At 44.5% G+C, this 15,968-nt stretch overlaps 1 protein-coding gene across 1 annotated transcript; it reads right to left on the minus strand.

The window, feature by feature from the left end:
- Positions 1–10,644: 10,644 nt before the first annotated feature.
- Positions 10,645–15,562, minus strand: snai1a (snail family zinc finger 1a). The gene is made up of 3 exons (XM_037784704.1): positions 14,157–15,562; positions 12,729–13,244; positions 10,645–12,126 (listed from the first exon to the last, which is right to left on the minus strand). The coding sequence occupies exons 1-3, from the start codon at positions 14,410–14,412 to the stop codon at positions 11,942–11,944; spliced, it is 957 nt and encodes a 318-aa protein (XP_037640632.1). The 5' UTR covers positions 14,413–15,562; the 3' UTR covers positions 10,645–11,941.
- Positions 15,563–15,968: the final 406 nt, after the last annotated feature.

Consider the following 15,968-nt stretch of genomic DNA (forward strand, 5'->3'; position numbering starts at 1 on the left):
CAAATCAGCACTGTGTCTGGATTTGATGTTGCAATATATAAACACACATATTCAGTGAGTAGGGAGTCTGATATTCTCTTCACGAGTGTCACTGACCTGAATGTCTCTCATTCCTCCGACCGTCCAGTCTTAATGAAGTGGAATGTGTGTCACTGTTAAACGAGAGGACAGAATTGAGGTTTGTCCCTCAGCAGAGCCATCTCCTCATTGGAGTCACATGAAGAGCATGTGCGTCCTCGATGATCAAGTGATACAGCGAGGGGGGATTGAGACTTATTGCCAAGGAATGTTTGACGAGTAAGAAAAAAAAAGGCCTTGATTTGATCATTTTCCTCCTGCGTTGAATTTGTGTAGCAGGAAGAATAGCGTTTTCTTCTTCTTTTGTATACTTGAGTGTTTTTGGCATTTGAGGGCTGTGTGTAAAATAAGGTGCCTCTCTGTCTATGGCCTAACCACAGTGGGACTTTGGACTGAGATGGAGGGGAACCCCCAAGCTTTGATCCCCACTCCGCAACCCCAGCACTGCTGAGTAACGGCCAACGACCGAGTGTGTGTGTGTCACAGAGGTTTGGATTGTTTTTTTCACGGTGGTGGCGGTGGTGGTCGTAGTGGTGCGGTTGCCTCGTAGAACAGCAGTGGATGGTTGTTGGAGACAGAGGCCTGATAGAGGAGGGGTGGGGGAGTGGTACAAAGAGCCGTTCTGGTGGAACTATGGAGGAAAATAGTTCATGCTGCACTGGGATTTCCTGCCTTTGCCCTGGCTAGCCCCCACCTCCCCTCCCTCTCTCTCGCCTGTCTACCCGCTCTGTTCTCGACGCCCTCCAGCAGTATGGAAACTGCTCGGACAATATTTCAGCTGTAGATGGGTGAAGCAATAGATTTAATGAAAGGGACTGCAGAGAGATTCAGTGTTGATCCAGACTTATGCAATCAGGTTTCCATTTAAAGCGGCAGTAGGCAGTATATTTTTGGCATCATTGGGTAAAAAAATCCATAATAACCTTTCAGCATATTGTAATTCAAGTTTTCTGAGAGACTTCTGACCTCCTCATGGCTCTGTTTTCAGGCTTTAAAACATCTAGCCCCGTGATGGGAGACTTTAGCCAATCACAGGTCATTTCAGTGAGAGCGAGTGTTCCTATTGGCTGTTCATTCAACGGAGGCAGCTGTCAATCACTCGTGAACTCCGATCAAACGGTCAAACTAGGCAGCGCTGATCAAATATGAATCAATATTCTGTTACTGTAATGCCTATTTCTCTCCTCAAATGTTTTCAGAAACATCTTGTAGTGTACTGTTTAGCTGTAAAATGAGAAAGTTTGCTCCGGCTGGTGGGCGGTGCTTGGTATTTCCTTAACTGATCCAAGGCCTATAGAAAGGAGGATGGGTCACGTGTCATCAACGCATCATATCTTAGGGGGTATAACACATGCGCAGTCAAATCTGGCCTGCACTCGCCGAAATTGAGCCAATCGCAACGCACGACCGCAGCTTCAGCTACACTGCGCCATGCCCCATAACCCATACCCCAAGACCCATGTCCGCCCGTGACCCAGCCTCCTTTCCATAGGCCTTGAACTGATCTCAACATGGCTGCTGGGTCACAAACTTTCTTATTTTACAGCTAAACAGTACACTACCAGATGATTCTTAAAACATTTGAGGCGAGAAATAGTCATTACAGTAACAGAATATTGATTCATATTTGATCAGCGCTGCCTAGTTTGACCATTTGATCGTGGATCGCGAGTCATTGAGATTGATTGTGATTGATTTAAAGCCTGAAAACAGAGCCATGATGAGGTGCAGAAGTCGCTTAAACACTTGAATTACAATATACTGAAAGGTTATTATGGATTTTTTGCCCAATTATGCCAAAAAATATTCTCCCTACTGCTGCTTTAATGAAAAGGACTGCAGAGAGATCCAGTGTTGATCCAGACTTTTGCAATCAGGTTTCCACCTATAGGCGTTAGTGCAGAGGAATAGTTTTGACTGCGTCTCACTGACATTGACATGCAACATGTCATCTGATATCTTATCATACACAGCTGGAATACACATTGCTTCACGCCGACATTGGTGCTGTGAGTGGAAGCACGAGACAGCCACACTCGTGTTAAGTGTAGAAAGGACAGGTGCGTCACCATTTGGCCGCCCTCAGACGTATCGCATGGGTGTCAAAGAGGAGGTGGACGGGGGACGAGGGGGTCTTACGAGGGGTTTAATGTTTAAACCAGTCCCCCTTCTCTTTCAGGGCTTTGATCTAAGGTGTCAGTGGTGGAGCTAGGGGGCATGTGTCACTCATTAGCAGTGTGGTGAGAGTGTGCTGGCTCGCAAGCAGAGTGGAGAGGATGCTGTGAAAAATGGCTGCTCATGGGGTGTTTTCCTGCTAATAAACCCTGAGGGTGGCGTCAGGGCTTGAGGGGGGTGGGGAGCTGAAGGAGAACTGGAGGAAAGAAGCAGTGCAGTTCACTTTAATAAGTGTTGAGCATCGCGTTACCCTGCACACACTTATGCTAAACTGATAGCACAGGAAGTCGAATAGACAATTTCATTGAAAGGCCCTGCTGCCAGCGCTCACTGTCTTGGGAGGGGAGGGAAATGGAAACCAGATGTCTGAGATCCACCGTGAATATGTCAAAGCTCTCAGACTATGTCAGTTCCTCCGCGTCCCATTGGTGGACTGAATCTTTTCTGCACTGTCATCAGTAATGTCTATAATACTCCCTCCCAGTGGACATCTCATACAGTCTTTGGCTGCAGCTCCGAACCTGGAGACTCCGGGAAAGAAGCTTCACTGTTCCAGAAGATGATTTTTTTTTCCTCTGTTCCTTAGGTTTCAGACCTCACCACATTCCTCAAATTTCAGGGTAACTTCCCATATCCCAAGGCTCAGTCGGGTGGCAAATCTCTCAGCACTCCTTTGTGGATAGATTGCTTTCTCTTGCTTGAGAAAATAACAAGCTATAGAGTAATGACTTAACAAGCAACAGGATAATGGCTTCAGCATGTGCAGGACTGTGTCTGTGTGCGTGCATAGATTTTCGCCTGAGTGTGTGTGTCTATTGTTTGGGAACCAACTGTGCAGAATCAACTGGTTCTCTGGAGTTGTTTGAAAGCTGGACCGCTGATGAATCGGCCGCTCTGCCCCCCCCCCCCTGAACCCCCCAGGTCTGGAGCCTCGGAGGCTTTGGGGGAATCAGCAGCAGCCCCCCGGTGCGTCACAATGACAGGGATGGCCTGTGGGGGGGGGGTGTCAGTGGGAGTGTCGGGTGTTTTCCATCATAACCAGCTGCTGCGTATAGGCCTCCCACACAGAAGAGCACTCCTCAGTGGTGGTGTTCACCTACGTCTGTGTTGGAGACGGTGTGACAGCATTGCGTGGTGATCTGTGACAACATGACAGCTGTATATGTACTCTGTGTGAGTGTACATGAGGCAGATTGTTGGTGTTTACTGGGGTGTTTTGATGCTGTACATCTGTTCCTGCTGCACTCTACCTCCTCTTTGATCCCCATTGCAACAAATGGGAAGCAGTCGACACCTCTGTCTCTCGTACCGGTGTTGCTTTAAGAAACTGTGATCTGGCTTTTCATGGGAAATGACACGCAACAGACACTATGATGACTCAATTGGCAATCCTCTCTTCCTGACAGTGATTTTCACGTGTGCGACACATTTAGTCATGACATGATCCGGCTTGCCCGAGTAGTAGCTTCTCCTTTTTCACACATCGCTTTCTAAGTTTCAAATCAAAGCTTGAAACGTACGGAACGAGTGGGAAGACGATATGTTTCCCAGCACACACCACCTGATGGTGTTTACACACTGTTAGCACCATGACATGTCCTGACATGTGGGCACAAATCTGCGTTACCTCTTTCATAATGCTCTGACAGAGCCTCAGGCAACAGCTCAACGTCCTTTTGCACCTTGTCTGGGAAAATATGCTCAGGTGCGTTTACAGGTGATATTTCCTCCTCTGTCAGGTGGAGAGGAGTCTTAAGTATGGGCTTTAACAGGTGGTAGTGACTTTCTCTGTTTAGTTTGTAGCTGTATGGGTGGGTCCACCACTCTAGTCCATACTGAAATATCTCAACAGCTATTGGAGGGATTGCCATTAAGTTTTGCACAGACATTGTGTTTGCTAGTTTGCCCTAAAACACAAAGCACAGCTGAGGCTGATGGGAATGTCATTAGCTTTGCTTTGTTTTTAGTCTTAAACTAAAGCACTGGACAAATTAAAATGTTGACAAGCTGAAAAGTTAAGGAATCACCAAACTATTGCAATTTATCCTGAGCAGGCTGCCTGGTCACACAAAAAAGGCGTATGAATGACACGATAATGCGCAAGACAAAAAGCGTGCAATAAGAACACCATTCTTGTTTTTGGTGTGTCATTTGTGCGCCTTGTAGTCTGTGCTGACAATGTGACGCAGTGCAATGTAAATCATTTGCGTGAATATGCTACGCTCAGACATTTGACGTAGTATAAGAAAGGGAGAAAGACTGCTTATGGCGGTGCCTGAGACCGGTGTTTTGTTTTGTAAGTTACGTTAGTGACATTTGTGACGTGTTTTTAGTAACATTTGTGACGTGTTTTTAGTGAAGTTTGTGACATGTTTTTTAGTGACGTTAGTGACGTGTTTTAGAGACGTTAGTGACGTGTTTTTAGTGACGTGTGTGACGTGTTTTTAGTGAAGTTTGTAACATGTTTTTTAGTGACGTTAGTGACGTGTTTTAGAGACGTTAGTGAAGTGTTTTTAGTGACGTGTGTGACGTGTTTTTAGTGAAGTTTGTGACATGTTTTTTAGTGACGTTATTGACGTGTTTTAGAGACGTTAGTGACGTGTTTTTAGTGACGTGTGTGACGTGTTTTTTAGTGACGTTTGTGACGTGTTTTCCATACTTATGGTACATTGTTTCCGTACATTTTTTTGCTTTTACTAGTTTACTTGGGCTACTTATTTTAAAGGGGAACTATGCCCATTTTCAAAATTCATACATGTTATTCTTATGGTCTAAGTCCAATAAATATTAGTAAACATAAACAACTCTTTCCCAAATCCAAAAACTAGAGTGAGCATGTTAGCACGCTTAGTATTTAGCTCAAAGCACCACTGTGCCTACTGTAAGTACAGCCTCACAGAGCTGCTAACATGGCTGTGGACTGTCTTGTTTGGTTAAAAAGAGTTGCATTAGATTTATGATTGTTTTTATTTTTCATTCTGTTAAGGTCAGAAGAAAATGTGTTTTGGTTTCTTTTGTGTTGAGCAGACGTGCTGCTCCTCGGCCTGCTGAAATGCCACACAAGAATTTGGGAGTAAAGATAGTTAAGAAAGCTGGGTCAGGATACTCTGAGAATCTCTTGTTTCCTGTCCCAGGGTAGAAGTCGGATTTATTTTCTCCCTCCTTCTCCTCTCCAATCGCACCAGCCCCAGTGTGAGGCAATGCCCAGAAGGACACACAGAGGAAAAGCAGAGCGCTCAGGCGCCATCCACCCCCCGCCCCCCCTTCTCCTCTCGCTCGCTATGCTTCTCACTGGCATCGAGTCCGCAGCAACACATGTCTCTGATCAAGTCCAGCCTGCGTCATCAGTTAGTAAACTCCAGGCTCCAGGAAAACCAACAGAGAGCACATTCATAGCCGGCGACCCTGTGACTGAGTGTGTGATTCATTACTCTTTAATATGCACCCCCTACCCCCATCCCCTAACCCACCCAACCACTTCTCCATCCCAGCCTTGGGGCAACTCCACAGCCTGATCAAATCCATCATTAAGCATACTTGTGGTGTTACCGCTGTTGGCCTTCTTATTTACCAGATGCAGCGGTTGTGTCTCGGGCCTGTTTGCAGCTCAGCGGAGAGGAATTAGCTCTGCATTCTCACATTTACATCAGAACTGTTGAGAGAGAGAGACGACACTGCTGAAGATCTTCCAGGGACAAAAAACTCCCACCAAACTTAGACACGAGGGAAAGTTCACACCAAAACACTAGAGAGTAATGAAGTGCTCTCGAGCAAGGTGACAGACACCGAGAGGTGCTAATCTTGGTGGAGGAGGCCAAGGAAGTAATACATGAGGTGAGAGGTGCTTGGGGAGTACAGCTGAGGATAGAATGATAGCTTCAATGCTATCAAGTCTTTCTATTCTTGATCATGAACCATGAGGATGGCTCTGCTTCCATTCCCCCCAGACAGCCCGCTCTTGAGGTTATATTTTACACACGAGTAATGTGACGATGCGGTCACACATTATTTGGATGGGCTGCTGCTGATAATCAGCTTGTTATCAAGTGACTGTAACGTGTCAGTAAAATGGCTCTCAGGTGATAGTCACAAGTGTGAAAAGCGAGCTACGCATATTCAGTGTCAATGTTGTGGTTCATCTTGACCAGGTCATTGACGAGCACAAGACTGAACCGCAGCCTGGCGTTAAAGTGTTTTGAAGGTTTTTCCTGGGAGAGTTTTCTCCAGGTCTTGTGTGTCATGAGTGCAGGATGAGTCCTGTTTATGGGATGCTGACAGCTCCTTCCTGTCTCCCAGGCCATGAGCTCTGACTGCTGCTGCACTGAAGGCCACTCTATACCCATGTTTCTGCAGCATGGTATGGCTCTGCTCTGCTCGATGCGACTCTAGTTTGGCACCAGGTCCTTTTCTCTATGCTGTGTTTCCACTGCAGATAGCAGAGCCCGCTGTAGCCGTTTTGGTGCCCTAGGCGAAATTTGGTGCTGCTCTCGGGTTAGGGTTCAACCCCCCCAGAACCCTAACTCCATAAACCTCAACTCATCAGACATCACAATGGTTTTTAATACAAAAATTAAGATTTTTATTTTCATAAATAACTGTATTTATTCTAATATAAATAAACAATTGGTCCCTGATATTGTTAGCTTAAAAGTGTTTGGTCAGTTTCACTACAATGAGAGTTACACGGGTGAAAAGTGTTTTTCTTTATTTCTTTATTTCTTTATTTCTTTATTTCTTTATTTCTTTATTGTTCATTTGTTTTGGCTGCCCACAGGCATTTATTTTTTTTATTTTAAATCTTTTAGATTTTTTTAGAGGGCAATCATATATACCATATATGGCCCATGCCTTAAGCCGGCCCTAGGCAGATAGTACCCCCTCAGTGTAGGCGGGATTCTCAGCTGATCGCCGTAGGGGCGGCACATTAAACTGCCGTGACATCATCTTCAGCGGGAACACTCACTGAATCATTTCAACAGCAAACAAACAGAGAAACGTCTGCACTTCGTCACTTGTAGCGTACAGTGTAGTTTTGCGAGCTGCTATTTTTTTAAATCTGGGTCGAGTGATTTAATATTTGCGGTCGCTATAGAGAGGCGAAGCCCCGCCCCTTCCGGTGCACCACCATGGGACCTTATGTCAGAAAAAAATGAACGGTAGTCAAGTACTTTTTTTATCCTGTTTGAATTGCACCATGAATCACATGATGTTTGTCAATTTAAAAGATCATTTTGCAAGTCAAGAAAGTCTCAGTTTGTTGTAAAACTGTTGGAGTACCAGACTGAAAATACGTAATTAGAAAGACGACACACCCAAAAGTCGCGTTACTGATGTCTCTCTCTCAGAAGCTACGATGCCTGTGTGTTTCGTACTGGGATGAACTCACACCAGCATCTGGTCTCGCTTGTTATTTCTCTTCCCGGCTGATAAAAAGACCAGGAGTCGCTGGATAAAACACATCAGGTAAGATAACAATTAATTTGTGCGTGGAACAACGTTAAGTTAGCTAGCCACTTAGTGTTGGTGACGTATACTGTGCGAGATGAGAGCTGTAGTTCACTGAGCGGCTTCACACAAAACGAAATAATACTACAACAAACTGAGACTTTCCTGACTTGCAAAAATTATCTTTTAAATTAAACATATGTGTGATTCATGGCGCAATTCAAACTATATATATTAATTTCTCGCCGTCGACTACTGTACATATTTTTTCCGAAATAAGGTCCCATGGAGTCCACCGGCAGGGGCAGGACTTCGTCTCGCTATTGATTGTAGCTTGGCTATTTAAAAATGTCAGGTTAGTGCTGCTGATTCTCTCTGACAAATCAGTGTTCTTCAGTGTTTCAACTCCACCTTCTAGTATCGGCTGAGCTCGCTTGGAACCTCGACCGCTGTGGTACCACGTATGGAGTGGTTCCGTTGGTACCATCCATAACTTTTGCAAATGGAAACACAAAAATAACCGTTCTCATGTGTAACGAACTGAACTGAACTGCTCGGTGGAAACGTGCCATACAGTTCCTGGCCACCCAACTCCACCCCGAAAACTTGGCTTAAAACAGCAGGCCTGGGTGGGACAGCTGATGGGGGGATGGGACATGGCGCTGGTCGTGGCAAAGTGCAGCAGCGGCGGCAGCAGCAGCAGCAGAAACAGCACTTGAGCTCTACAGCTCCTCCACCCAGGCTGCTTTTTTGGGTAAAGTAGGCCAATGTAAACTCCCACTTCCTGTCGGCCTTGTCTCAGAGGGGGAGAGATGATCCTTCTGTGAAGAGGGAAAGGGCTGCTGCTGCTCTGTAGGGACCGTTTCCACTCACTACACACACACACAAATAGAAACACAGTCGTAGAGGCAGTCAAGAGAGTGAGTGGGAGAGAGCGAGCGAGCGAGTGAGAGAGCGAGGAATACACAAACACAGTGGGGTTCAGGAATGTTAAACACATGCTTTATGGCATAAATAGCAGCCACTTTTGGTAAATTACAGTGAGTGCTCTGGCACTGTAAAGCACACAGCAGGAAAACGCTCTCAGATTTCAGATCCAGGCCCTCCACTCTCCCCGAGGAGCGAGAAGGGGAGCGTGTTGTGTTTTCATTTCTCTATAAAAAGGGCAGAAATAAGTACAGTAACTTGTGATGCAGCAAATGTTTTGACTTTTTACTGGCTAAATGAGGCAGTGCAGCTTCTGTGGCAACGGTGACCTCGTAAGACTGGAAAAATAGAAGAAGGCAACATGTGCCGAAATGTTGATTTATAGAATAGACAAAATGTAAACACATTAAAAAGCCGCTCACTAAGGGTGTAAGAAAATATTATAAAACGCTTATCGCAATATTATGTTTTGTGATACTGTATAGATTCTCCAAAACACTGTATAAATAGAGATTTTTAATTAACCTCTTAAAAATCTCTTGCTTTCAGAGGTTGTAGTGGGCTCAGATTTAAAGCTAGGTAATGACGTCATATGAAACTAGAAAACTTAAGGAATCCATAGGTACATAACACTCCAAATTATGCTAAATTTTGGCAAGGAAAAACTGGCATGGCCATTTTCAAAGGGGTCCCTTGACCTCTGACCTCAAGATATGTGAATGAAAATGGGTTCTATCGGTACCCACGAGTCTCAGTTTTCCTCAAATTAGATTTTAAAAAATCGCAATATATCGCCTTGCTTACAGTATCGCAATATATTGAATCGTTACCCCTGTATCAGGATACGTATTGTATCGCCGGATTCTTGCCAATACACAGCCAGACCGCTCACCCATTCTAGAGACGCAGCACCTCATTATTTTAGCCTAAAAAAATGAGGCAATGAGAGAAACTACACAGATAAAAATCATCCGAAAAAAGTCAAACAACAAGCAAACTTGAGAATGAAGTAAAGTTTGAATGAGGGACTTGTTTCAGTTTTCTTTGCTAGCAGAGCTAACACCCACACCTCAGGACATACCAGCTGACATCATCAAAATAGTCCTGAGCTAACCTCCAACAGCTGAGATTTTAATAGCCCTCTTTTATCCCCAAAGCATCCTGGGTAAAAAGCATGAGAGCATAATAGCCAAAGGAACCACAATCAAGGACTCTCACATTAGTTCCACATTGGACCTGGTTTGGCATTCGGGCGCAGATGTTTGGGAATCTGTACGAAGCACTGAGTGTGCGCAGTGAGTCACTGCTACATGCTGCAGTGGTCGTCCTGGCTGGTAGCTGTGAGCACATATGCCTGACTCAGTAGGAAATAAGGAACTGTGCCGTGGAACAGCTTACCTCACTCTCTGTGCTGGGACTTAGCCCACGCACACCAGCTAACTGACTGGCTGACTAGCGGCCTGACTTACTGACTGAGAGCCGAGGAGCCATGGGAACCTCCAGCTCCAGTCGGTGCAGACTCTGACTCACCGTCTAGGCGGAGGAAGAGGAGAATGTTATACTCTCCCTGAGGAGGAAAGAAATATACACACACACACTATGATATGGCTTACTAGAAGTCCGCCTTAAGGTCACTTTAAGAGCTGTGGCGAGCACGTATGAATTCATGTCGGGGTTGATTGAAAACAGAAGTTCTCTTTTTAACGGTACAAACACACGCCCAACATTCACGTATCCAGCAGTGTTTGCACAGCGACAGTGAGAAGTAGATGGCAGGTGGAAACTGGAAGCAGGTGCAATCAGTTGTTCCCGTCCATCACACAGTGTGTTCACCTGCACATCTGCAGTTCAGCTTCACCACACTTCATGCTCCACGCCCGATATCAAGATGTTGAACAGTTAATGATCAAACAGACCTTTTATAGCCAACGTATATTGACTGCGCCCGTTTCCACTTTGTACCAAAGAAGAGATAAAACTGCATAAGTGGATTTTTAATACTAACGCGAACGACAGAGCAAGTTTTAATAAACATAAATTACTTTATTGAATGGAAAATTTCTCAGTTACAACATACAAGAAATAGGAGTGAACACACAAGCATGGTACAAAATTGAAATAACATCATCATCTGCACATTGCACTATAAAACACTGCCGTAAAAATGTTTAGGAAAGGTAAAAATTCATCTTTGAACTGTCCATTTACAGGGTTGTGATCACATATTCGTCAACCATGTCTCAATGGTGTAAACCTTAAAAAAATCTTTGGTCCCAGCCTTCTTTACATTTCAAACTCTTTGGCTCTAATTTCTACTAATACTGCATTCAATTTTAAATCCACAAATACTAACTGAGGTAAAAAAAAAAAAAAAAGGCACATTTTTGGTTTCAAAAGTAATACAATTTCAAGGCACATTTAAGTAACAAAATATGGCTTTGGCTGGTATTATTAACACTGTGGTAACCTTGAGTGCATGGCTTTTTGCATTGTCATCCACATTGCAAAGTGAAGCTTCTTTGGTAAAAATAACAGACAGCATGGCTTTTTCCTATCTCTGAAAATCATCAGATTAAAGAGAAGGTTTTGGATGTAGACAAAATAGAGGCTTAAAATGATCCTCACTGGTGAACAAAGAGACTAACTGATGCCATTCTTTTGTGATGACATGCTTCCTCTTTCTTCTTAAGCAAATCAAGGGCAGTGGAAGTCACCTGCTATCAGCCGGCGAAGGTCATGGCTGTAGCACCTGTTAGCACCTCGTCTATCTACACCGCAGTACCAGGGACAGCTGTGTGTGCCCTTGCTTTTGTGTGTGTGTGACTGTGTGTGTGTCTGTGTGTGTTTTGAGGCACGCTGAGAGATTTATTCCACCCACGCACCCCTACCTCTCAGCAGCTGTGTCTAGGCTATGATCCTGAGCTGTCCGGCACCAGGACGGAGACAGGAAAGAACACCTCTTACCCTGATGAGTTCATTACATATTTGGTGTTTGGAATGGGCACAATAGCAACAAAGGGGGCTGATATCAAGTGAGTGTCGGCGTTGCTCAGTTTCGGATTTGGTCCGGCATCAAAACCTCAGTCTAGATTGGAAGAGAAGAAATCTGCTCGTCAGATGTTTTTGTTCACAGAGCAGCTTGTAAAGTCAGATCCATAATGAGGCTTGATTCCCTCCAGGTTTCTTGAAGAAGGCCATTTCATGCTCTTTGTGGCCTCGCAGGTCGTCAACAGGCCAGCTGGGCTTGTGTAGACCCTCAGTCCTCCACTGTCCCCTGAGCTCTGACTGGGTTCCCCTACTGTCTCTCTCTTGTCTCTCACACCGTGGAGGAGCAGCAGCCAGAGGAGCTGTGTTTCTGCAGCAGCGACATTCGGCTGAAGGTGCGAGAGCAGACGCTACACTGGTACTTCTTCACCTCGGCGTGGGTCTGCAGGTGTGCCCGCAGGTTGGAGCGGTCGGCAAAGGCCCGGTTGCAGTGGGGGCAGGAGAACGGTCGCTCACCTGGACAGAGAAAAGGGAGGAAACACACGTCGTAACTGGAACAACAGTCTCTGAGCTCACAAGAGCCGTCCATTAACACCTCACGAGATAATGAAGGAGCACACGGTGGGCCTGGTGGGGTCAGAGCCTGACTGAATTAGCATGATTCAATCAGAGCCAAATGAGATTAGCACGGTAACAAGTTGCTGCAGGTACAAAGCGCTCAGTGATCGCAGAGAGCCTTCAGGCATTCTTTAAACCTTTTGTCAACCGTGTGTCCCCAATCTGGCGTCTTCCCCGGCAGCCGTGATAAGATAATTAGCTGACGAGTCATTGTTGCCGGGACATTAAACACAATGAGTGATCAATGAGCGCAGGGTCTACAGAGGGCATCCACTATGTGATCCATGTCTGCTGCTGATCAAGTGTTGAGCTCATCAAACTGATTGCAATGGACTCCCTGCTCTCTCTCACGTCACAACACAACTTTTGAAGAAGTGAGCTGCTGACTCACAATGACAACAACTCAAATCTTTACAGTAACACCTATTTCTTCACTTATGAATCAAAGTGGAAATTTAGCAGATGGAGGAAGGATGTGTGTCGTAGTGTCCTAGTCTTACCTGTGTGTGTGCGGATGTGGCCGCGCAGCAGCCACGGCCTGGAGAAAGCCTTTCCACAGGTGGTGCACACACAGGGCAGAGTGTGCGAGCGGATGTGCATCTTCAGAGCCCCGAGGCTGGTGTACTCTTTGGGGCAGTGTTTGCAGAGGAAGGCCGGTCTGGCCGCTGTGACAGGGGCCGCCCTCTCCTCCTCTTCTTCCTCGGGCGGACTGATTTTAGGAATGGCACCGGTGCATTTCATCCGCTGGCGAGGGGCGTACGTGTGCACAGGTTCGGGGCTAGGGGGGTCTGAGGTGCGTCCACCTTCGTCCTCCTCTCCACAACTGCTGGCGCTGCTGCTGAGGCTGGATGGAGAGCTGAGGTCCAGGGGGCCCGGCGTGGCAGAGGGCTCTGTTTGGGAGGCGGGCAGGTAGAGGGCGGGCAGGACACTCAGGTCCCACACCAGACCTGTTGTGAAGCAGGCGTTGTTGTCTCCTGGTGAGAGCTCAGCGAGAGGATATCTCTCCAGTAACGTGTCTGAGACAGAAGGGAGAGGATGGTTCAAACATACAGACAACAAGTTCAATGACATTTGATTGAATTATAGAACACATCTGAAATGTGTCTCATAAATTTCACACATATAGGCAAGACAGCTTTATTTGTACAGCACATTTCAGCAACAGGGCAATTCAAAGTGCTTTACATAAACATTCAACAACATTGCGACAAAGTGCAAAAGAACATTAAGACATAATTAAAACAGTTATAAAAACATTAAAGATTAGAAAATAAAAACAAGCTAAAAATAAAAGCTATAGGATAGAAGCTAAAATAGAGTATAACACACAAGTGTAAAAGCTGTAGTGCATCATATAAGATCATTATCTGGTTTAATAAAAGGCAACAGCAAACAGGAAAGTTTGAAGCTTTGATTTAAAAGAACTCAGAGTTGGAGCGGTTCTGCAGGTTTCTGGGAGCTTGTTCCAGATATTTGGTGCGTAAAACTGAACTCCATGTTGAGTTGTGACTCTGGGGACACTTAGCAGACCTGATCCAGATGACCATATAGTGTCATTTAAGTGACACAGTCTTGTTTTTCTCAGCATTTACTGAGCATAAAGCTGGAGCCATGGGAAGTTTTCATGGGCCGTTTCCTCCCACGTATTCACAAGGGCTTGTAACATGAATGGGGCTCTGTCTGTGTGTCTGGTTGCAGAAAAAGTGGAGAAAGTGCATCTAACGGGCCTCAACTTGAACAGGGAGTAGCCGGTTTGTAGTTGAACCAAAGCTCAAAAAGCACAAAACAGTTTTTCCCCCAAAATGTAACAACATTTAACTTAAAAAGTAGCAACTACACTTGAGAAAACAGGTGCTTTAAGTTAGTTTGTGTAAACACTTTTGCTTTCATAATTCATATAAAAGAATAAAAAAGTATTCTCAACTCACCATTCTGACATTCCAGTTCACTGTAGTTTGGCTTTTGTCTCGCGAAGTACTTTTTGACCAAGAAAGACCGAGGCATTGTCCTGGTGCGCGTTAAAGAACTGTGCGTAAAAGTATCCTGGTTGGTCACGACGCACAGGTTCCTACAAAAATAATCAAGTCCTCGGATCCGCCGGAAACAAGAGAGAAATATCTTCCTATAGTCCAGAAAGTTAAGAGAGGACTCGACTGGAGAACTGTGTGTGTGTGCAGCTTTCATGCAGAATGACTAAATACTGGCCTCTGTTCTGAAATACTCTGAGAGACTCTGACACACAGGCGGAGCCCCGAGGACAGTCTCCACCTCCAGTCCTCCAGGATCACTGCAGCTCTGCAGAGCAGGATGAAACCACTTGCACACTTTACAACAACAAAAACACGAGCCTCGCAGCGTTCACACACACTGGGACCCGTCGGTGTTGACCTGCAGACGAGGAGAGGTGAAGGAACAGTAGCAAAGTATTATAATTACTGTGCGTAAAAGTGTCATAATCACATACTCTGGCACTGTGTGGTCCAATTACGCAGATATGTGGATACCTGGGAACGTGATGGAAAACAATTTGTCAGCTCTATTACATAGTTTAATTTAAACAATACAGCACATAGTAATGAATAATGCTGTTTTTAATGTGTGCTAAGAAAAAAACCCACTGCAACCAAGACAGGTCGACAATCTACCACAAATGATGCCTTTTTGTATGCTTGTGTGCTGATGTGTATATATGTGCATATGTAACTGTATGAATATGTATATGCTTGTTTATTTATTTTCCCATTCTATTGTTTTTTATTTAATTATTTATGTTTCAGTGTATTCTGTTGTACATAATGTGAATTTCCTTGGAAAGCACCTTGTGCTTTGTGCTTGAAAAGTGCTCTACAAATAAACTTATTATTATTATTATATTAACACAGAGCACAGATAAACACAGTTACAAAAGCCACTAAAACCATTCAAACACTCCTGTATCTCCCTCTGCCATCGCCCTCCTAAACTCTAGCAGGAAAAAGTAGATTAATTTACTGTTGTCATTTTTTTTATTATACTATTTCTATATTTTTTAGTGTTGTATTTATGTGTCCTGTGTGCTAAATGTGTGCACCCCACTGCTGCATAACCAATTGCCCCACTGGGGACAAATACAGTTATTGATTGATTGATTGATTGACTGATATGATTAATTTAAAGTCTATTCACATAGAATGCATGTCTTTGGATCACTTTGATCATTGACTTGATCATTGCATGATCAATCTGTGCACTGCAACCAAGATAGGTCAACAGTCCACCACAGAGCACAGATAAACACAGTTACAAAAGACACTATAGCTCAAACTTATAAAATTAAAACACTCCTATATCTTGGTCATTGACTTGCTCTCAGTCACCAGTTTTTCACTCATTTGGGGGATTTAGGAGGGAGGTCTAAACATAAACCTCATGAATGTGCACAATATTTCTACTAAATTGTAAACTTTATTACATTGAAGTTAAGATGACCCGTCGGTGTTGACCTGCAGACGAGGAAAGGTGAAGGAACAGTAGCAAAGTATTTTAATTACTGTGCGTAACAGTGTCATAATCACACACTGTGACACTGTGTGGTCCAATTATGCAGATATGGAGATACCTGGGAACGTGATGGGAAGCAATTTGTCAGCTCTATTACATAGTTTAATTCGGTTTTTAAACAATACAGCACATAGGCCTATTTTGTATTCTTTTTTTATTCTAACGTTTTTATCTAGTCTTTTGTTATTATACTGTTTAAC

This window comes from Sebastes umbrosus, chromosome 1 (assembly GCF_015220745.1).
Source record: "Sebastes umbrosus isolate fSebUmb1 chromosome 1, fSebUmb1.pri, whole genome shotgun sequence".
Classification (NCBI taxonomy): Eukaryota; Metazoa; Chordata; class Actinopteri; order Perciformes; family Sebastidae; genus Sebastes; species Sebastes umbrosus.

Excerpts from the sequence above, each read along its gene's own strand:
- snai1a (XM_037784704.1), bottom strand. The coding sequence starts at position 14,412 with ATGAAAGCTGCACACACACACAGTTCTCCAGTCGAGTCCTCTCTTAAC. Across the intron at positions 13,245-14,156 it reads TGAACTGGAATGTCAGAATG|ACACGTTACTGGAGAGATAT; the intron begins GTGAGTTGAGAA and ends CTTCTGTCTCAG. Across the intron at positions 12,127-12,728 it reads CCACATCCGCACACACACAG|GTGAGCGACCGTTCTCCTGC; the intron begins GTAAGACTAGGA and ends TTCTCTGTCCAG.